The sequence below is a fragment of the Vicia villosa genome, linkage group LG3 (genome assembly GCF_029867415.1).
Source record: "Vicia villosa cultivar HV-30 ecotype Madison, WI linkage group LG3, Vvil1.0, whole genome shotgun sequence".
Classification (NCBI taxonomy): domain Eukaryota; kingdom Viridiplantae; phylum Streptophyta; class Magnoliopsida; order Fabales; family Fabaceae; genus Vicia; species Vicia villosa.
The window spans coordinates 9155876-9179175 of NC_081182.1; the positions used below are offsets into that span (position 1 = coordinate 9155876).

The 23300-nt window shown below is 35.3% G+C and overlaps 2 protein-coding genes across 4 annotated transcripts; both read right to left on the bottom strand.

Annotated features, from left to right (window-relative positions):
• Positions 1–2365: 2365 nt before the first annotated feature.
• On the bottom strand, positions 2366–3045 carry LOC131657517 (uncharacterized). Its single transcript, XM_058926906.1, has 2 exons — positions 2899–3045; positions 2366–2847 (listed from the first exon to the last, which is right to left on the bottom strand). Exons 1-2 carry the CDS (start codon positions 3043–3045, stop codon positions 2539–2541), a joined length of 456 nt encoding a protein of 151 aa, XP_058782889.1. The 3' UTR covers positions 2366–2538.
• A 722-nt stretch (positions 3046–3767) lies between these two features.
• Positions 3768–11829, bottom strand: LOC131660236 (uncharacterized). Of its 3 annotated transcripts, XM_058929422.1 has the most exons (16): positions 11412–11829; positions 10816–10900; positions 10233–10697; positions 9862–10030; positions 9623–9772; positions 9164–9258; positions 8884–8975; positions 8362–8432; positions 8136–8271; positions 7560–7619; positions 7376–7461; positions 7211–7287; positions 6535–6605; positions 5048–5105; positions 4853–4955; positions 3768–4661 (listed from the first exon to the last, which is right to left on the bottom strand). In XM_058929422.1, exons 1-16 carry the CDS (start codon positions 11609–11611, stop codon positions 4654–4656), a joined length of 1926 nt encoding a protein of 641 aa, XP_058785405.1. In that variant the 5' UTR covers positions 11612–11829; the 3' UTR covers positions 3768–4653. The 3 variants fall into 3 exon arrangements, with proteins under 3 accessions (XP_058785405.1, XP_058785404.1, XP_058785406.1); XM_058929421.1 differs by having other exon boundaries at positions 3768–4955; XM_058929423.1 differs by lacking the exons at positions 3768–4661; positions 6535–6605 and having other exon boundaries at positions 4865–4955.
• Positions 11830–23300: the final 11471 nt, after the last annotated feature.

Below are 23300 nucleotides of genomic sequence, written 5' to 3' on the forward strand. Positions count from 1 at the left end.
TATTCTTGTATATTAGGTGTTGTTATTGTTTCAGTTGTCTAAGATCTTTTAGGAAGGTTTAGTTCTGCTAAAAAAAGAACATCGTGTATCGCGATGATTTATCTACAATCCCTTCACAAATAATTTCAAATCAACCGTAAAATAGGAGTCCAGTCACGGTTTAAAAATAAGAAAAAATCGTTTGAAAAAAATATTAAAAGAGAGACTAACATGGCTCAGTTAAATTTTGTAAGGGATTAAATATGGACTTTTATTTTTGGACTAATTTGAATTCTTTTTTTTTTTTTGCGAGAGACTAAAATAGGTCTTCACTGGCAGTCCAATCACGGTTCAAAAGTAAGAAAAAACTGATTTGAAAAAATCTTTATGGAGGGACTAACATGACTCAATTAAATTTTATAAAAAATTTAATAGGGACTTTTTTTCCTTAGGGACTAATATGACCTCTGCAATTTTTGTTAGGGATAAAATGGACATTCACTCAAAATAAAATGTTGTTGCATGGGGACACGTAAGAAATTTTACTTTGTACCCTTACAATTATATCTATACCCCTACACGAAAAAAATTTAGACCAAAATACCCTCATATAAATAATATATATTTTAAAAATTTTCACTTTTTCCTCACATTTCAGAAAAAAAATCTAAACACCCAAAAATATATAAATCGGAACATTTTCTCAAAGTCTTCCGGTGTAAAAAAACACATCGGGACACTTCGAAAATGAGTTCCGTTAATTTTCAAATTGTTTAAAGTGGGGTTTGAATGTGTATACCGGAAGTGTTCCGGTGGTTTTTTTTATTTTATTTTTATATTCTAGATTTTAGGCACAGTTATAAAATGTTGCTTAAAGTTATTGGCCAGAGAAATCGTTGTCTAAGGTGATTGCTTATTAACCGATAGACGTTTTTTACAAAATACACCTTAGACAACGGTTTTATTTTATTTGACATTCACTTTAGGCAACGGTTTTGAAACTGTTGCCTAAAATCTACAATTTTAAAAAAAATCCACTGGAACACTTATTTCTTTAAATAAGTGGTCCGGTATGCACATCTAAACCTCATTTTAAACAACCTGAAAACTATCGGAACTTTTTTTCTAAGTGTTCCGGTGTGTTCTTTTTACACCGGAAGACTTTGAAAAATGTATTACGATTTATATATTTTTTGGATGTTTCGAAAAAACATTGAAATATAAAAAAAAAAATGAAACCTCTATACAAAGGTATTTCGGTCCAATTTTTTTTATAGAGATATAAATATAACTATATAGGTATAAAGTAAAATTTTCGAACATGTAACATAAATATTGTTTTAAATTGAAACCTCTATACAAAAGTAACATAAGACAATGCTTTTAACTAGTTTCTAAGAGTGTGAGTGTTGTCTATGAATAAAATAAGTGATGTCTAAATTCATTTTTGGAATACTCCCAACCCTCTATTTTATTAGGATTCAACTAGAACAAAGAATCTCGACCATCCTCAACCACCTTAACAAGATTGTCAGAGAACAAATACCTTAATCTATTCCACTTTTAATCTCACGTTCAATAAGATGATAACATAAAAAAATAAATTATAAGAGGGAAAAATAGTGCACAATTACTCAATTAAAAATGCTAGGCCAATATCGTATCAATAGAACAAATACCGTATCAATGAAAAATGCTAGGCCAATATTTATCCCTCAATTATGATATTATTAGAACTTATATCAATCGAACTTTGGGTTGTCCACCACTCTCAATCTTAATAAAAATATAAGTTGATAACATAAAAAAAATATCAATATCTTTTAAGCTGAGTTTGGATAGATAGACTAAAACATAGAGTGGAATAAACGTAACGTAATGGAATGAAGCAACACTTCATTCTTAAGTTTAAGTTTATATTTGTGGTATTAGATGGAATGAAATCAAATGAGGTGATAAATAATTGAATTTCTTTGTTCAGTTTTGCAAATAAAATTGGAATGGAATGAAATATAATAGAACTGATTTCCTCTCATTCTATATCATCTTTCTTTTTTATTCCACACAATTTTTTATGTAAGGGAATAAAATGTGATTTTATAATTAAAATACTTAAACAACATAATGGAATTTCCGCTCCACTCAAATATGTTCGGTTCGATTCTCTTTCATTTGATTTCATTGTGCTTCCTTCTAACACATTAAATCATACATTAGCCTTAAAAAAAAATTCTAAGTGGTTTTAATTGTTTATTTTTTAATTAAAGTAAGTATTAAATCATTAAAGGATATGTGTGAATATATAAGAGGAATATATAATCTCTAGTTGGTTGAGTTAAAATAGTTGAATGAAACAGTCATCAACCGACTACAACCCCCCAAAGAAAACCACAATCTCTCTAATATTGATGAATAAAAGAAACATAATCAACACTGAAAACAAATACGGTTTGGTAAATAGCACATGCATGCTAAGAAAACATAGTGAACATATAAAAAGATCTAGGGTACAAGAAAACAAAAGACCTAAGGTATCAAAAATAAGGGATGCATTTTGTTTCAGGGTCGGCGACAATGAGCTTTACACATATGGTGACAATCATAGTAACATGGTCCACCACAATGAAGAGGACATTCTAATCTCATTCCTTTGCATCGTGTTTTAGTCATGCATTCTGCAAACTCTCCCGCAATATAATCTTCCACCTTATTATTATCGGATATGCTGCTCCTTTTACCTTCACACCCCCATTTCCACCATCCACCACCCCCTCCTCCCCAACCCCATCCCCATCCACCTCCGCCACCTCCTCCCCCTCCGCCACCCCATTCCCCTTCCCCACCTCCCCCTCCTCCTCCTCCTCCTCCTCCACCACCTCCACCACCACCACCTCTATTATACAAACTACGTTTGACAACCTTATTATTGGTGTTATCTTGTTTTTCTTTCCCTTCTTCGTATATACCTTGACTAGAGTTAGAGAGCGTTACAATTGTGACATTACCTTTATTAGAAGCAATGGCATTTGTTTGTTCTTGGTCACCTTTGAGTCCAACGATCGCCATTAAAAGGAATACTAGATAGACGAAGATCCCATAATTTCTGAAGGTCTCCATCTTTCACCTCAAACCTCACTAATACACTGGCGAAAACGAAATGTTATATATGTTACGCATGATGTCTCCTACAAGTTAACCTTATATATAGATTAACACTAATTATGAATATTATATTCAGTCCCCACCTACTTCATCAGATCCATAAGAAAATTTTAACAATTGTCTTTGATGTTTAGTTAAGGTATCTTAGTCCTCACTTTATGCCCTTCAGCCACTTGAGATATATCTATTGTCCCCAACCTCTCCCCACTTATATAACACTACATAGGTCCCCTCCTGGCTTTGAGAAATACAATATATTCTGTTTGCTTGAGTTTTCTCATCTAGATTTTATTCGACTTCTATTTTTTCTTCTAAAGCGAAACTTCTAATTCACACATTATAATACTCCCTTCCTCCCAGAATGAATGATCCATTTGGAATAAAATGGTGTTCTAAAATAAATGATTCATTTCAATTTCCAATATATTTTTTCCAATTCTACTCTCTAATTATTAAAAAGTTCACCATTTCCAATATATAATAAGGGTACTATAGTAAGAACAATATTATCCCTCTTACCTTTTTACATTTTTATTAATCTGTATGAAATGGTGTGTTGGATTACTCATTGTGGGATAGAGGAGGGAGTAACAAGAACTTTGTCTTGTTAGATGAATAGACTCATATTTAATGTCTTAAAATTTAAGTTAAATTTTAATGTCAAATTTTACTTGTATATATTTAAAGACCAATGTCATGATATATCCTTTAGGACCCATCATGATCCAACATACATCATCATTGCCAATTACGGACCCCTTGTAGACATATACTATATCAAGCATCATCAGGCCACTGGTTGGTGTAGTTAACTACGTAGAATGCATCATCTTATACGTCCTAATACCTACCCTGAATCGTGTATAGTATAAATTACAATTGCTTGGTCTTTAAGGCTACGATTCCATAGAACCTATCCTCTAAGACCTACTTGATTAGTGGAGACGTATGGTAAAGTTAAGTAGCTACCATCTAAATTAGATAGGTCCAATCACTTATACAATACACATGCCTCCCACCAACCACGTGAAATCCAATATCAAACCACAATGCATAAAATGACTACGAAAAAATAATGCACAAAAAGAAGCACCTTTGTATTGTATCATACGTCAGTCCTAATATCAAATATCATCAATTTTTGCCAATTTATACAAATAAATATTCATACTAATGGCATTGTGGAAGCACAGTCAATGAATAAAGAAATGCTACAAACTCCATCATGGGGAAATGTTGGTTAATAAAAACACCAAAAAAGAACAACTATATGAACATTTTCCCTCTCAGTAAGAATGTTGAAGATATTTAGCCTCTCGTCTGTTAAACTTCGAGCACACTTATAAATGGTCAAACAGAATGATGTCAGGCTTTCTTTGAGAGACTTTTTGGTAAATTCCGGGAGACGATTTAGTTTTATCGTCGTACCATAAGAACAGTCACTGAAGCCGCTCTATCTGACTGCCATTTACATGCAGAGACACTTCTTGACTGGTGAATTTACAATTATGCCTAATAACCTGTACATAAAATATTTTCCAGATTTCCATGTCAGATTGCCTCTTCCTTCTTATTTACCTTACCTATAGCATGATAGTAATTCTCAGAAAAAACTAAAATAAAGAGGTTAGAGTGGAGCAATGAGGAAAAAGGGATAGAATATAAAGCTAGTTCATGGTACTCTTCTCTTTCTGGGGGTTTTCATGTTCACCTTTGTAAACAGCAAAATAATTGTCCAATTCAAGCTGCTCCAGAATTTTTGGTGTCATCCCCAGATAGGAATTGTGGCCTTCTATAATGTGGGTCACATCAACCTGCAAATCAACAAAGGAGATGACACCTTCAAGCAATAAATCATTATACTAAGTAACGAAATTATACAAAGAATTGATGGAAAAGCACTTACATTCTCAATCCCGGGAAGGTCAACAGGTTGGATTCCAGCTAAACCTTTAGTAAGTAAACTGTGCATGCATGGAAATATTTCAGAGTAAAGTTACAGGCTTTTTCACTCTTAAGGGTATGCAATGTAATAAAACATTAATTTAATATGATTAAATAATGATAGAACACTTATTACCATTTTCAAAATAACTATAGAACACTAGTCCGAACAGAAGGGAAAAAAAAAGGATTATCACACTAAATTACAGAATATAGAACAATGCTCCCTTAGTTTCAAAAACGAATGTGAGACTCTTAATTAGAAAACTGACTTGTAAGTTGAGGATTGCCCCCACTTATAAACACATGTTCAGGTCATATATTGTTTGATGTGAAACTCTTAACACACCCCCTCACGCCTAGGACTGGACATGCTCTAATGTCATCTTAAGAATGGTGGTTGGGCCTAACTGAACCTTACAAAACCAACTTGTAAGGTGATGAATGATCCCACTTATAAACACATGTTCAAGTCATATATTGTCTGATGTGAGACCGTTAACACAAATGTTGCTTCAAAGAATACCTGCCTAATAACTGATATCAAGCTTCCTAATAACTGCCATTAGGTAATTCTGCCACTGACTATTTCCTAAACATAACTACCTTCAATCGAGAAGATACTCCTACTGTAACATTGTTTCCTACGTTGTTTGGCTGTTTCCATTAGTATGCTTGGTAGGTAAAGTGGAAAATAAGGAGTGATAATTGATAAGGATAGAAAATCTTTTCTTTTCATTCATTGTTGCTCTATAGTGAGACTAGAGAGTGAAAATGGAAGCAAAACTTTCCCATTTCATGCTTTCTGACCCAGATAGAAAGGGTGGAGTGAAAATGAATTAAACTTCATTTTAAACTCTAATTTTGATGTAATGGCCAATTGTAAGTAATTTTCCCATGTGTCCTTATTTTCTTCTCCTGCTTATTTTCAGCTCAGTAAAGCTATTTGATGAATCGAGCTATTAGAACCTAACCAATGATAGCAATCATTTGAGATTCTCCATTAGATCGTCGTAATAACAATATAAAGGAATCAAAAGATTGTATCAATTTCAACAATAGAAAATACTTGATACCTATAGATGTAATTCGAAATTAGAAAAGAAGACCGGGATGTTAGTACTACTTAGTAGATGACCAAAATTATGTTTGTTAAGATTGCAATTTGCAAGGCCTCTGAAATGGTGTTTCCTTAAAGAAACAAAGGAGTTGTTTTTGTTAAATTGCCGCCTCATGAAGTGTTTTTTTTCCATTAGTGGTGTCTGGTGTGGGGAATATAAACGAAACGAGCCATAAGTGTATTAATAACCACTAACTCTCATCATAAGAATCTATTATTATCATTCTGATAAGTATAACTTTCCCCTCGTTCTAATTTCAGATATAACAAAAACTAGCTAAATATAGAACATTTTACTAGCTAACATATATCATATAGATAACCGATACCTGGCACGAAAAGTTATACCAAGTGTCCAGTCATTTGTGGAGTAAGCATTTACAAACCTTCCAGCCACCATCTGCATAGTGGCAGGATCAGTAAAACATAGGTAAAAGTGAAGAAAAAGCTCTAGCATCGCACTCTCTAATGCCCCCTATTTTCAACACTATTCTTAGGTGAAATTCGAGTAACTCCCACTATAACACGTGAGTCACATTTTGTATTTAATTGTACCTATTCCCGAAGAAGTATGAGCTATGTTAATTTCACTCTCTGACAAGCAATAGCAGAGTGTTAGAAAGATAATACTTCCTCCATCTCATTATAAATGTCATGTTTGAAAAAATTATTTGTCACAAAATAAATGTCACTTTTAGTTTCAATGCAATTTTAATTTTCTTTCAAGTGTACCCTCTAATTAACACTTTTAATTTATTATTCTCTCACCTTGCACTAATGATAATTAGAATACACCAAGAGTTTATTAGGATAATTTGGTAAAATGGTAAAATTAGTTTCTTTTTTCTATTTGATTTATCACATTTTCTTAATTTATGTGAAAGTGTCAAGTATGACCACTTATTTTAGAACGGAGAGAGAAATAAGAAATGTATTGCTAGAAATTCTCAAAATTTAATGGATTGACCGGTGCTATTTAATAAAGTGTAGACAAGTTCTAGGTACCTTTCTAGCTACCTCCCATTTTTCATCTTCAATTGAGATGGGTGCTCCAAGGAGAACAACCCTTTCCACTAGTCCAGCTGTAGAATTAAGCATATCATGTAGATTTTATAATCCAACAAATATAAATTTCCAATATAAATGAAAACCATGCGGAAAATATTATACCTTTGTCTTCTTTGGAGTCGGCCAAAAATTGAAGACACTTGAAAATGACAAGTGCTCCCAATGAAAAACCTATCAGTGTCACAGGCCTGGATCGTAAACAAAAAACCATGAACATAATGAATTATTACAATGAGGTTAGGAAACATTATGATCAACCTTTTGCAATAACATTAGATGGCGTCACCTGTTCCCTTGCAAGCCTTTCAGTAACACATCAGAAAGTACCTTACCAGCCTTTTCTGATCTGATCCAACAAAGAGGAAAAGGCAGGCTAAATATAATATTAAAATTAAAAAAATGGTAACAATAGATGTCTCACAACATTGGAGTTGCTGCCATATGAAATATATTCAACAAAAGCCACAAGTTAAATTTGTTTATATACTCCATGACCACACAAAAAAATTATCAACATAAGAATTACTAAATGTTGATGCCCTGATGTCCACTTGATTTTGCAGTAATGTGTGAAACAGGATCTTTGGTAGTATATTATTTATCTATTTTGAGACAATAGATTCAAGTCAGAAAAATCAAAGGAGATGAAATGGATCGGAGTACACTAGAAGATATAGACTCAAATAAGTCTAAAATGTTAAATCCTTGATATCATGAGTAATTTTAAAAGCTGAGAACTGAAAACTTAGAGCAACACGTCATCTTACTTGGGAAAAATTTAGACCACCACGCATTTAATCCTTTAAACATCCATCATTTTACTGGATATAATAGGAGTACTACAACCAAGAAAAGCAAGTACCTGTCCAATGCAATTGCCCATTTGCTGTCTATAAGATCAAATGCAGTGACTAAAGTTGCTGGCCATGCTAACGCTGCCACAAGTGTGCTTAATACTGTCAGCATGGCACCTCCTCTCATCAACTCGGTCATAATTTCTACAATATTGACAATCAAATACTTTCAGTTTGAATATGTAAAATCTATTTGATCATTACTCAAACATACATAGGGTTCAATGAAACTACTTGAAGTAAGCCAGTCCTGGATGGCAGTGCTTAGAGCAATCAAATTTTTAGTTTCGTATTTGAGCACATACCTAAACATACAGGTTGTTAGTGTAAATAAAGTAATAGAAATATTGAGAATGCGACTTTTGATAGAATGCAGACTGGGTTTGAAATTTGAATCCTCAGATATAAGATTAGTAAAGTTAATAATTAATCAAAGGAAAGCTATTGGTTATAGAAGGAAATCATCTGCTTTAAGATTTAGGACCATTGACAGTTTGACACAACCTTCCATTTAAGTATATACTGATTTTTGAAAATAAGAAATTGAAGAAGAGGAATAAAATTTCTAATAAAAATAGAAGTAAATAAAAACAAAGTTGATTAACTTGTCGAAGGCAAGAAATTGTAGAATAATTTCACATCTGCATGAAAACCAATGCTACAGTACAAGGATAAACTGCATTTTAACCACAGCAAGAACACATATTTACCACACAATAAAACTTTCTAGTTCGGAAAGATATCACTTTTATATACCTCTCCATGTTATCGCTGTAACTTTCCCAAGGTTTTATAAAATCGTTCTCTTCGAATGCAAGTCCAGAAATAGAGATTCTGACTGCTAGATGCTGAAAATTGAAAAAACGGGTTTTGCTTCAAAACTTACCAATTATATTAGCATAGATCACAATTAAGATTTAAGATACTACTAGGTTCACCATCAAGTCTTTGCACAAAGTGCCCAGTGAACCTAAACCATGAAAATTCCAACATGTCCACAGAAATTCATATAATGTATTGACATTTTGGAACTTACACCTTGCTGAGTGCCTCCAACTTCTATTAATTCAAATTCCTCAAGACTTCCAATTCTTGTAGCCATCTTACAACCAGTAAGGCCAGCTCCAGCAGCTGTGGCACAAAAGCAACGAGTCACTGAGGATTTATCCATAGAATGAAAAAAATGTCAAGGTCCCCCTTGACACAGAGATAGAGAAGGAGGAAGGGAGAGACGGACACACACAGAGAAGTGATTTTAGTGACAGAGTTACTTACCAATGGAAGAAAAATTCTATAATGATGTCTGTAAGAAGTTGATATATTTCATAATACTTTATATATTATATAATCATGTCAAAAGAATATTTGATTTATAAAAGACAGCCTATAAGCAGGCATTGGTTTGTAGATACATCACTTTTTTTATCCGAAAAAAATAAATACTGATGGTAAGTGCAATCACGACATATGTAAATTAAAATCTGATCTTCCATACCTCCAAACGATGCAGCAACAGCTACAGATCCAGCAGCTGACCCTGTAACAGTTGCTGCTGCAGCAAATCCTCCTCCAACAGCAGGAATAATACCGCCCAATGTAGGGGCTAAAGCACCTAATCCATGGGCAATTGCTGGGGCAGCCAAGCCTGCCATAGCATTAAAAAATAATTAAGATATTGATACTATCTCAAACCTGGGTTGGATAAAGATACGTGTTAGATATACAAATATATACCCCCGGTAATAGCCATTATGGTTCCTCCAGTTACAGCAGCTGCTCCTACAATACCTCCACGCTTCCATTTATCCCAATTTGTTTCTGAAACTACAGATTCTTGATCCTCCTCACCTGATTTACTCACAGACTCCATAAACGAAAAAGCAACCATAGACTCCATTACTTCCTGCAAAGTATTATGTTGAGGGTAAATTCTAGTAATGCAGTGCTTCCCAAGAACAACTTTCTTATATGCACCAAGCCATAGACATACTGATAACTATACCCCCATCAATAAAGAGAGACTTTTTCCCTATGAAGATTCACACATCAAAATATAATACCATATTATATTTAAAATGCAAAGCACGTGTTCCAAGCACACAAACCATTTCATTCCATTCCACACCAAGCCAAACGGCAAGCAGCCGCAAAGAGACACGGTGGCGAGCATCATAACCCTGCTTTGACTTGCGGTGCTTTTTGTCGACCTCAGCAGTATCTGCTACACAAGCAGAAAGAAGAGTGTAAAGAACTGATACTTTTCTCTGGTAACTGATAATGGATGCCTCCTCCAAAGGTTTTCCATTTTCAAGTGCAGTGGAAGATTGTGTTTCTATAGGAAGCAAAGTTGAGCCCTCCTTGGTTTCACCATCAGGCTCAGAACCTATAGCAAATAGTTTTAACTCGGTGTCACGTGGGCTTCTACTTTTCTGCTCATGGCCTCCGCACAAAGAATCAGCATTACTTTTCATGCCCGACTCTGTTGCATCAACGGCATTGGTCAATTCAGCTTCTTTCTCTAATCTTCCTTTAGAAGATGCATCACCTTCCTCGGCCAGTAATTTAAAGTACTGGAATGACACAATTATCCTATTAGTGTTTTCCTTTTCCAATATGAGAGAAGCAATTTGTAATGCCGGTAACCAACTTTAGTCAGGAAATGAAAAGGGAAGAGAATGAACAACATACATCTTTCAAATTATGCTTGAATTGGGAAGAAGAACCAGTATTGTCCTTCAGGTCATGCCAGGCTTGTTCATCCACTCCAAGGAACCTGTATTTTTACCATGGATTCTTATCAGTGGAGGAGGATGTCAAATTATTCCATAACTTCTTGTAATTTCCCACAATTTTTATCAGTGCGAATAAGAAAAGTGTGTATGTGTAGGTATCGGTGTCCAAAACCAACACCAGTGCTTGTGATTACATTTAATCTATTTTTTTTTCAAATTACCGGTGACTGTCACGTGTCAGTGTCGCGTTTCCAGGAGAAATTAATTATTTATCAATTGATTTCATCCCTCCCACGATTTCCGCTCCACTCGGTCGAATCTCTTGCCTATAAATAGAATTCCTCGGTACATTTAATCTATTAATTTTTTTCAAATTATCAGTGTCAGTGTGAGTGTCGCGTTTTCAGTGTCGGTGTTTTCAAGGTTAACAAAAAAAAAATACTAAGCCTATACTATTAAATAATTCCATCTTATAAAAACAAAAGGAAAAAAAAAATCAGATCAGGAATCAAGCTTTTTGCAACATTAGGTTAGTTTCGTTGAATTGAATACCTAAAAATAGGGAAAAGCAAACCGATATTATCGTTAATCCTGGGAGAGGTTTGGGCGGTGGTCGGAGAAGCATCGCCACCGGCGCGAGGAGTAGACGGAGATCGACCTTGATGAATCTGCGACTGATTCAATGCGAGAGCAAACAAAGCAGCCGATGCGTGTCTTTGAGAAGGTGACAATATCCATGTGGTTTCTTCCATTACTCGATTCAGTTTCAGAACTGCAATGAAATCTGATACGGAAAATCGAAGGTTTTTCGATCTGCATTTACTTGTTCAAACTCAAGTTCGCATTCGCACCGGGTTTTACGAAACGAAACGGTTATTTCTCTACGCAGAAGCGGGAAACACATGTTGCGCGCGATCGCTACTTGTGAACGATTATCATTAAGCCCGAATTTGAAGTTTAGTTTAATCATTATATTGCATGACTTAATGAATCTCCATTTTGTTTTTTTGTTTCTTAAATTTTTGGGTTGGAAAAATAATGATAAATTAAAGATTTAACTTCTCTAAAATCATTTTTGAAAAAATTAATTTGGATTTTCTTTAGGTAATTTTTAAGTTTTTTTTTTAGAATTAATAAAGACTTTTTGATTAATTCAAAACGCAATTTACACAAAGGGATGTCTCTGTTAGATAATGTGCAATGGGCTTTTATTTTAGTTGGGCTAAGGGTATTATTGTCTATTTATATTTTATTATATATTAACTTAGTAAACCTTGTATTTGATACTTTGTTATTTTTCTAATGGAAACCCTAGCCAGCTTTCTCTTTTCACTATTTCTAATATTAACATGGTATCACAGAGCATGGTTAGTTCAGGTTCGGTTATACGGTATATTTTTGTTGCTTCCACTTCTCTTTGCAATTGTTATTAGGTGGTATAAATTTGCATCAGTTTATTTTATTTTAGTTTGTTGACGTTACTGTGAACGTACCAGTACAATAGTGGGGTGATAATTGTTTGGTTTACTGTGTGTGAATTTGTTTCTACTCATTGAAAGTCACTTGGCTACTGTTTATTGAATTTGGAAATACTGTTCATGATGATCTTTGGTTTGTCTACTGTACGTGAACTTGTTTCTAGCCATTGAAAGTCATTTGGCTAATTGAATTTGTATTCTCAAAATTTGAAAGAAGTGTTCTTATTATTATTTGATCAAATAATATTGTTCTCTCACAATGGCTAGTGATAAAGATGACTCTCTTCAATCTATTAGTGTTCAATTGAATGGAAAAAATTATTCACATTGGAGTTATGTAATGAAAAATTTCTTGAAGGGAAAGAGAATGTGGAGTTATGTTGATGGAACCTCTCTTAAGCCTACCGATAAAAAGGATGGGAAATATGAGAAGGAATTAGAAACATGGGAGGTTAATAATTCAAAGATTCTTACCTGGATTAATAATTCAGTTTATCAGACGATAGGCATGCAACTTACAAAATATGATATTGCTAAGGAAGTTTGGAATCATTTGAAACGTTTGTATGTTACATCTAATTTTGCAAAACAGTATCAGTTAGAGATTGATATTCGGGCCCTAAAGCAGAACAATATGACTATTCAAGAATTTTATTCGGCAATGTCAAATTTGTGGGATCAATTGGCACTCACTGAGTCAGATGAATTATGCGCTTTCAAAGCATACATTGATCGTAGAGAAGAGCAACGGTTGGTTCAATTTTTGATGGCTCTTCGAGATGATTTTGAAGGGCTTCGTGGGTCTATTTTGCATCGCACTCCTCTTCCTAGTGTTGATTCAATAGTTAATGAGTTGTTGGCAGAAGAAATAAGACTCAAGTCTCACTCTCATTCACATCATGAGAGAGGTAATATCTTGCCTTCTCCATCTGTCTTTGCTGCTCCTTTTAACAAAGGAAAACCACAAGGAAGAGTTGGTATTGATGAATGTTCTTTTTGCAAGGAAAAGGGGCATTGGAAAGCACAATGTCCAAAATTATTGAAGTCGGGAAGAAAGAATTTTAAGACTCAATCTTCACATGTTGTTACTGGTGCTCCTTCTATAGTTACTCCTCCTGGTTATGGTATTGGTCATGTATACCCATCTGAGACTACTTCACAAGTATCTGATCTTGCTGAGCAGTTTCAAAAGTTTCTTGCCACTCAACCACATGCTATGTCTGCCTCTTCTGTTAAAGGTTTGACCCCCTCTAACTTGTCAGGTATATCTTCTTCCATATGGATTTTTGATTCTTGTGCATCACATCATATGTCATATGATCATAAGTCCTTTGCATCTTTAAATCTTGCATCATCCACGTCTGTCTTGACTGCCGATGGTACTCCCATGCCAGTAGCAGGTGTAGGGTCTGTCTCTACAACAAACTTATCTTTATCTGATGTTTATTATATTCCTAATCTCACTTTGAGTCTTGCTTCTGTTAGTCAATTGTGTGATTCTGGTTATTCAGTTGTGTTTTCTTCCACATCTTGTTATGTGCAGGATTCACAATCCGGGAGGAAGATTGGGACAGGCCGTAGACAGGGGGGACTATATGTTTTGGATCAATTGAAGGTTCCAGACACTGCAGCCATAACATCAATTGCTGATTTATCATCATTTCGTTTGAATTCATCTTCTACTAATTTTTATTTATGGCATTCTCGGCTTGGACATGTTTCTGCCTCTAGACTAAAATATTTGGCTTCTACTGGAGCTTTAGGAAAGTTGAAAACTAGTGACATTTCTGATTGTTGTGGTTGTAAGCTTGCTAAATTTTCGGCTTTGCCATTTAATAAAAGTATTTCTGTTTCAAATGCCCCTTTTGATCTAATTCATTCTGATGTGTGGGGTCCATCACCGGTTCTTACCAAAGGTGGATCTAGATATTATGTCTCTTTTATTGACGATTATACTCGTTATTGTTGGGTCTATCTTATGAAAAATCGTTCTGAATTTTTTGATATTTATCGTACTTTCCGGGCTATGATTAAAACTCAACATAATGTTGTTATAAAGTGTTTTCGTTGTGATTTAGGTGGTGAGTATACCTCTAATAAATTCTCTGAGTTACTTGCTAGTGATGGTACTATTCACCAGAGTTCTTGTACTGATACTCCTCAACAAAATGGTGTTGCTGAAGGAAAGCATCGCCATATTGTTGAAACTGCCCGTTCTCTTTTGTTGTCTGCTTCGGTTCCAAGTGAATTTTGGGGTGAAGCAATTCGTACCGCTGTCCATGTCATTAATAGAATTCCATCATCGGTCACCTCAGGTTTGTCTCCTTTTGAAACTTTATATGGTTGTACTCCTGATTATTCTTACTTAAAAGTCTTTGGTTCTACTTGTTTTGTTCTTCTTCCACAAGTAGAACGTAGCAAACTGTCTCCTCGTTCTGCAATATGTGTTTTTATTGGTTACGGGGATGGTCAAAAGGGTTATCGTTGTTATGATCCTACTAAAAATAAAATGTATGTTTCTCGTCATGTTGTCTTTCTTGAACATATACCGTTTTACTCTCTTTCTTCTGATTTGCATACTCATACTAGGTCCGAACTTATTAATATTGATCCTTTTTCCTTTGATGGTGATATTTCTGGTGATTGTAATGTTGAGAACTGCAGGGTTGATACTACTATTACTCCAGATGCATATGTCTCTCTTGTCCCCACGGCTTCCCAACAACCGCTTGTGATTGTTGATCCTACTCCACATACAACAGCACCACCACCTCCCCCTCCCCCTCCTCCTCATCGTTATCCTTCATGTGATTGTAAGTCTACTAAATTGCCTGATTTTGTTTATTCCACTTATTCTACTTCTTTTGCTTCTTTTCTAACCTCTATTCATAGTTTGTCTGAGCCATCTTCCTATAAAGAAGCTATACTTGATCCTCTTTGGCAACAGGCTATGGCAGAGGAACTTGCTGCTTTGCACAAGACAGATACTTGGGACTTAGTACCTCTTCCACCGGGAAAACGTGCTATTGGATCTCGTTGGGTATACAAGATCAAAACAAAATCTGATGGGTCAGTTGAGCGATATAAAGCTCGTCTTGTTGCTAAGGGATTTTCTCAACAATATGGTATGGATTATGATGAAACTTTTGCTCCTGTGGCCAAGATGACCACTATTCGCACTCTTATTGCTATTGCATCTATTCGTCAGTGGCATATCTCTCAAATGGATGTAAAAAATGCATTTTTGAATGGTGATCTTCTTGAGGAAGTTTATATGATTCCTCCTCAAGGTGTTTCTCATAATCAAGGGGAAGTGTGTAAGTTAAAGAAAGCTCTGTATGGTTTGAAACAAGCTCCACGAGCTTGGTTTGAGAAGTTTTCTAATGTGATTACATCTCTTGGATTCCACCCTAGTGATCATGACTCTGCTTTATTTGTCCGAGCCACTTCTCACGGTCGCATTATACTTTCCTTGTATGTTGATGATATGATTATTACAGGTGATGATGTTGATGAGATTAATAAGTTGAAGTTACAATTATCTAAGCAGTTTGAGATGAAGGATTTAGGCATTCTTCATTATTTTTTAGGGATTGAAGTTGCCTACTCTCCTAGAGGTTACCTTCTTTCTCAATCAAAGTACATTGCTAACATTCTTGAGCAAGCTCGCTTATCTGATACTCGAGCAGCAGATAGCCCTCTTGAGCTAAATGTGAAATATACTTCTTCAGATGGAGTTATTCTACCAGATCCCACCTTGTATCGTACTTTGGTTGGAAGTTTGGTATACCTTACTATTACTAGACCTGATATTGCTTATGCAGTTCATGTTGTGAGTCAGTTTGTTATTTCACCTACTACAGTACACTGGGCCGCTGTTCTTCGTATTCTGCGCTATCTCCGAGGAACGCAATTTCAAAGTCTCTTGTTCCCGTCAACCTCTTCCTTATCATTACGTGCTTACTCTGATGCTGATTGGGCTGGTGATCCTGTTGATCGTAAATCTACTACAGGGTTTTGTATCTTTCTTGGAGACTCTCTTATCTCTTGGAAGAGTAAAAAGCAGGATATTGTATCTCGCTCTTCTACCGAAGCAGAGTATCGTGCGATGGCTTCCACCACCGTAGAAATAGTTTGGTTGCGTTGGTTACTCTCTGACATGGGTGTCTCTCTTTCTGAACCAACTCCTATGTATTGTGATAATAAGAGTGCCATTCAAATTGCTCATAACTCGGTTTTTCATGAACGTACAAAACACATCGGGATTGATTGTTATCTCACTCGTCATCACTTTCAGCATGGCACCATTACTTTGCCATTTATTTCTTCCGCTTCACAGATTGCTGATTTGTTCACAAAAACTCATTCTATCAAACGTTTTCGATTCTTGGTTGACAAACTCTCAATGCTTCATGCATCGTGAGTTTGAAGGGAGATGTTAGATAATGTGCAATGGGCTTTTATTATAGTTGGGCTAAGGGTATTATTGTCTATTTATATTTTACTATATATTAACTTAGTAAACCTTGTATTTGATACTTTGTTATTTTTCTAATGGAAACCCTAGCCGCTTTCTCTTTTCACTATTTCTAATATTAACAGTCTCAACTCTCCAAAAGACAAAACATACAATCACTCTAAGGCATCATCATCTTAGTTATGTGTCTTATAATCTTAGTATTCTCCCAATCATTATAAGCAATGGTTTTTATAAATTTTTCTTGTATATCAATTTTACTTCCATAACTTCTATCGTTTCTATATCTCCAAATCTTGTAAATAGTTCGGCTATAGCACATTTGAGAAGCATTGCTCTCCACCCTTTACCTTTACTGTTTTGAATTATCCAAATCAACTCATCCTTCCACTCTTTTGGCTCATGTTGAACTTGAATCCAATTTAAAACCTTCTTCCAAAAGCTATTAAGCTCTAAGCATTCAATAAACAAGTGTCGAATAGATTATTCTTTCTGACAAAAACAACAATCCACATTTGTCATCATGCCAAACCTATGTAATCTATCTTTTGTAGCCAGCCGATCATGACAGGATAACCACATTACAAACAACGCTTTTAGGTCGGGCTATGTTATCAAAAAACAGCCTCTTCCACCGAATCTCTTGAAAGTTATTTCTCACAGCCATGCACATTTTCTTCATATTGAATGTATTTTCTTGTTGCATCTCATGCCAAGCCTGCATCTTATTCACTTTATCTCTTGTTTTCAAAATTGCTTTCATAATCTAATTGCAAGTATTTGTAATATTGATTGTCATTATGAAGTCGTGCTTTAAGTAATACGTATGAATCAACTTAATATTTAGATTATCAACTTTTCCATTCAGATTACATAGCAACTTAATCATGTTGATTTTGTTCCAATCTTTTATAGAGATGAAATTTAAACCACCCTAATTCTTTGGACTACAAACCTGCTTCCAAGCAATAGGGGACTTTCTACTCACATCCTTTCCATCAGTCCACATAAAACTTCTACAAATGACATCTATTTTCTGGACCACCTTCTTAGGCAGAGGTAAACTGATCGTGAGGAATCAGAACAAGTGGCCCAGCAGCAACGGCTTGATCTTTGGTGATGGTTGTTTATATGATCTCCTAGGTGTTGGACTAAGTCAAACTATATTTGTGGGCTTAGGCGTAAATCCAAGACCCAAAGTATAGAAGACCAATGAATAGGTCTTTGTCTATCTGGGGAAGGGGAACTAGTCGTTGGCAAGGACGGGAAACTAGTGTGCTCGGACGGGAAATTATACGGGCACTGTTAGTCGTGCTCGGCTGTTTGTAAAAAGAAGAAATTGCCCTTAGCTTGCTCGAGGGATTTGACCAATGCTTATTGGGTCGTTTGATACTTATGAGTGGATGGAGCCAATAGGGATAATTGAACTAGTCCCGAACATAAACATTGCATCCAAAAGTTTGTTATAGCAAAATTCACACTTTGAGTCAATTGTACTCAACCTGCATAACTCAATAGCTTTGCACTCCAATGAGTTATCCTACAAACAATTTTATCTATCAGAGGCATATAGTGTTGAATGGACTACATTTATTTGTTAAAGGAACTCCAAGATATCTAAAAGGCAATACTCCTTCACTAAAACCAATCAGCTTCTTGATACCATCTAGAGCTTTCTCATCCACTGCACCAACGTATAGTTTGCACTTCTTTAAGTTTATATTCAGTCCAGTTGACTTATAAAAAATATGTAATTTCTCCATCATAAGCTCAATGGATTTAATATCTCCTCTAGCAAACAACACCACTAACTCAAATAAGTAAAACTCAACTTTTTGCATTTACAATGGAAATTAAACTCTGGATACTTCTGCAGTTGATTCACTGTCCTGCTTCAATTCTCCATAACTATTACAAAAAGGAGAGGGAAGATAGGGTCTCCTTACATCAGGCCTCGCTTAGCATGCATAAACTAGTGTTATCACCATTTACATCGAATTTATAAGATATAGTAGTAACAAGTAGCATTATTCATCTAAAAAACTTACTTGGAATACATGTTTCTTTCAAAATACCTTCCAATTCACAATGTTGTATGTTATTGTTGTGGTTAAGCAGCAAACAAAAGATTTGGAAGTATTTTGAGTTTTATCGTATCCTTGGGGATTGGTGCAAGGGAAAGAATGACGTTAAACAATTTTCATGTTTCTGAGCTTAGGTTGAATGGTTTAAAGTTTAAAGTGCAAAAAGTAAATTATGAACAAGAAAATAAATGCATTCTTTGGATAGGAGAGAACTCGTTGGAATTGTATTTCATCTATCCGTCAAATACTTAAACTTATTATTCAGTTGCACTCAACCTAAATTACTCGTCAATATCATCACATATCACTCAAAACAAAGGTTATATCTAACGCAAAGTTGAGATATCAACTGTTTTGTTCTCAATGCATTTATGAGAATCTTGGCAACTCTTGAATCCCATAATGCTTCTGGAAATCTTGGAAACTTTTGGCGAATTCAATGCAATTCTTTAATATCATTGGCCAATATACTCCTGTTCGACGTAACAACCACTTCATCTTCTGTACAACTTGATGGGTCCACAAGCTCCATCTTGGACTTCAAATGTTGCCACATATCACATATCACTCACAACAAAATTTATGTCTAGCGCAAAGTTGAGATATCAACTGTTTTGATCTCAATGCATTTCTGAGAATCTTGGCAACTCTTGAATCCCATAATGCTTCTGGAAACCTTGGCAACTTTTGACGAATTCAATGCAATTCTTTAACATCGTTGGCCAATATACTCTTGTTCGACATAACAACCACTTCATCTTCTGTCCAACTTGATGGGCTCCACAAGCTCCAGCTTGGACTTCAAATGTTGCCACATATACTTCGTTTTCCCCTAAGCATCTTAATAATATCCCTTCAGGAGTTTTCTTAAATAATTTATTCCCTTTATATTGTAACTTAAAGATTTATACTTGACTTTACGTTATATCGACCCAACTGGATTTCTCAAGTAGTCGACTATGGATTTTCTCCAATCATTGTCAGTTAAAGTGAAATTCTAGTGCAGCAGATCCAGGTGTTTTATAGGATGTCGAGACACGCGATCTGTCATGAAATACCCAGGCAAGGTAAAACCAGTTTCATGTAGTACTGAAAAGTAAAAAACACAAGTGATTGTTAACCTTGTTCAGTGACAAACACACCTACTCTGGGGGCTACCAAGTCAGAAAGAAGATTTCACTATCAGTAATACTATTTTATGTAAACAACCTTTGGTTTACCGATAAACAACCTCTAGTTTACCTAGTCACTACCCAATGTAATATTTATCTTAGAACTCCATCTAAGACAAGAGAACCTCCGCTCACTCCCTAGTGATACCTAACTATTACAACCCTGCAACAACTATTTAAACAATAATTGGAAGACACACTTCCATGACAATACCTAGCCAAGACTATTGACTAATAACAATAACTTAGAGTTACTTCAAAGCTTCCTCCAAGAACAATACACCTCTTGCCTAAAGACTTCAAGGTGGACACTACTTCTCTTGCTTCACAGCTTCGAGAAGACCATGGTGACCTTCCCACAACCCGGGAGATTCACCTTGACAAACCCTGGACTTCTATATTTTGAATCATGTTAGACTATGTTACAAACCCTTCGTTTTATATCTAATATCCAACTGGATTTGGGCCTTCAATCACAGCTAATTTGGCGTTACAAATTAGAAGTTACTTTTGCTAAAAACAAGGTCTTCAATTATTTAGCTTCCAAGAATATCTCATTATTTAGAAACTATATAAATTTGTATATTCTTCAAATATTTTGATTGATTCTTCTGACCTGTTAAATAAAATAATGCCATGTATGATTGCATAATATCCCTGATTATTCTGCAACTATTAAATCATAACAAATTTACTTAATCCACTTCAATTCAGGCACGGTGTTGTATGTTGTTATATAGGACATCCCATATGACATGTCATTCCAGATGTTAAGACATCTCAACATAACATGTCTAAACATGAGATAGGACTCCTTGCTCAATATGTTCCTGTCCACAACTTAATTCAGCCTATCTACTAAACCTACTTTATTTGTTTTACTAAAAATATTGCAAATCCTAAAGCTAGAGAACTTACATAAAACATCAATGGAAAAAACTTTTAATGCCTCAAAATTTCCAGAATACTCATACTCAAAATATTCCAAAATTTTCAAAATTTCCAAAATTTAATTTCTTTCTAACGGAATAATCTAACCCACCAGCTGCCATTTCGACTAACTAGTGCTCAGGAACCCAAGTTAAACTCCTAGTATTTAGCAACCTAAATCTGTTTAGATAGTCATCTATAGATTCAGATGACCTTCTCTTAACCAAAGATGATTCTTTCAAACTAATCTTGGATTAACCCGTGTAAAATTGCTCATGGAATACGCGCTCTAACTACTCCCAAATTCTTATAGAATTAGGAGCTAGGGTGGTGAACCACATGAACTCATTTTTGGTTAATGAACTATGGAAATACCTCATTTTTAAACCTTTATCATTGACGATGTTTCCAACTTCTATTTTGTACCTAGCTACATGTTCAACAGTGGACTCGTTTGTTTCACCTGCAAACTTAGTAAATTTAGGTACCTTACATCCCCTAGGTATCTTTTCCTTTCGAATATAATCAAGAAAAGGTGATGAATAGTTAGGCTTGTGTAAGCCAAATTTGAGCCCACTACGGGCTAAGACTTCTTCGACTACATTCATTATGTTATTACGACCGAACATGTTGTTAGCATTTCTAAGCACTCTATCTGCATCCTGATACCTTCTAACTACTACTGGCCTAGGCTCACACTGTTCGATGAACTCCTCGTCTTCATAGGTAACTGGCTCCACTATTTTGGGTCTAAAAGAATGCTCCAGGTTCCCAAAAGTATATCCACTTCTGGTCGATCTGCGTTCGACCCTAACGACCTATGGCACATTTGAACTGGTTAAACTATAAATTATTTAAGCATTCTACCTATTTGGTCGACCATGGGGTTGAAAATCACCCCCATTTGTTTGTTCAAATTATGTACCAACTCTAGGTTACTTTCATCCATCTGCCACCTTAAAGTAATAATTGAAGTGGTGTTTAGGGATGGTGTCGACCGGGGTAAGTAACTAACCCCACCCATCCGACCAATCAACCCTGTGGCTAGTGGAGGCATAGTAGTATAACCTCCTTGATGCCTAGTATCCATCGTATTATCAGCGTGTAGGTTGATGCATTTGATTGAAGTTCAATCATCATGGATTGAGTCATACCATATTGATATTTCCCAAGAAGTAACGAACCTACTTGGAAAAGTGTTCACGTGGGATTAAACGGGGATCCCATACTTCCTGTTGAGACCGGTATCGTCGAACTAGGAGCAACAATTGATCTCACAGGAGCTAAAACTGTCGCGCTCTATGTTGTGGCACTCATCGGTATGACATCCACATTTTGTATAGTAGTCAGTGTGTGTGACGAGTTTAAAGTGTTTGTGTCTATGCTCGAACGTGACATTTTGGACAATTGTTTCCCACTTATTGAATTCATACACACATAACTATCACCAAAGGTGTGAAATCTGAAACAGAAAAAATAAAAACTTCTACAATAACTTTTGAAAATAACTTTAGCACTGTCCCAATTGGCGTGCCATTTTGTTTACCTTGGAAATTGGTAAACTGCATTAATATCTTCTTAAAGGTTACTTGCGAGATCGACCAGGGAATCTCAGGACTGCGCTTTTGGTTTTCAAGAGTTTTTGTGAGAGTTTTGAGTATTTGTTTGTTTGAAAACAAGTGTTCGACACGACGTCCAACACTATCTAAGTCGAAATTAGAAATTTTGTACATAATCAAGTTTAGACAATAAACATGTAAAGAAAATGAAAAAGTTTGAATGTAAAAGACACAACATTAAAATTTGCATAAAAGTAGGTGGTTCAAACATACATTGCCCCTGCTTGACTTATTTCGCTCGTTCGCTTAGGTACTCTGAGTGTTTAGCGTATGAGTGTTTGCAAGTTGTGAACCCCTTAAACTATGTACAAAGTCTCTTATTTATAATACAGAAATGTAACTACGTAGTGGTGGTTTTCGACCCACACGAACTCCATGTTCTCCATTCTAATTTCTCTCTATGGAAAACTCACGTTCTCTATTCATATTTCGTTTTCCCTCCAAAATCTTCATTTACGTGATTTGAGCCTTAATTCAATCTTTGGGCTTTTGACGTCTCTAGGGCCAATGGACTTATTGATGCTTTTCTGTTGGTTGACCAAATCTACGTTCGCCTCAAGTACCCTTCAATTAAAGGGTCTCTTTTTGGATTCTCCTCTTTTGGCTGGATTTTAGTCTATGTCCAAAATCTCACTCAACACCTGCAGGTTGACATTATTTCTACACATGAAGTTGTCAATA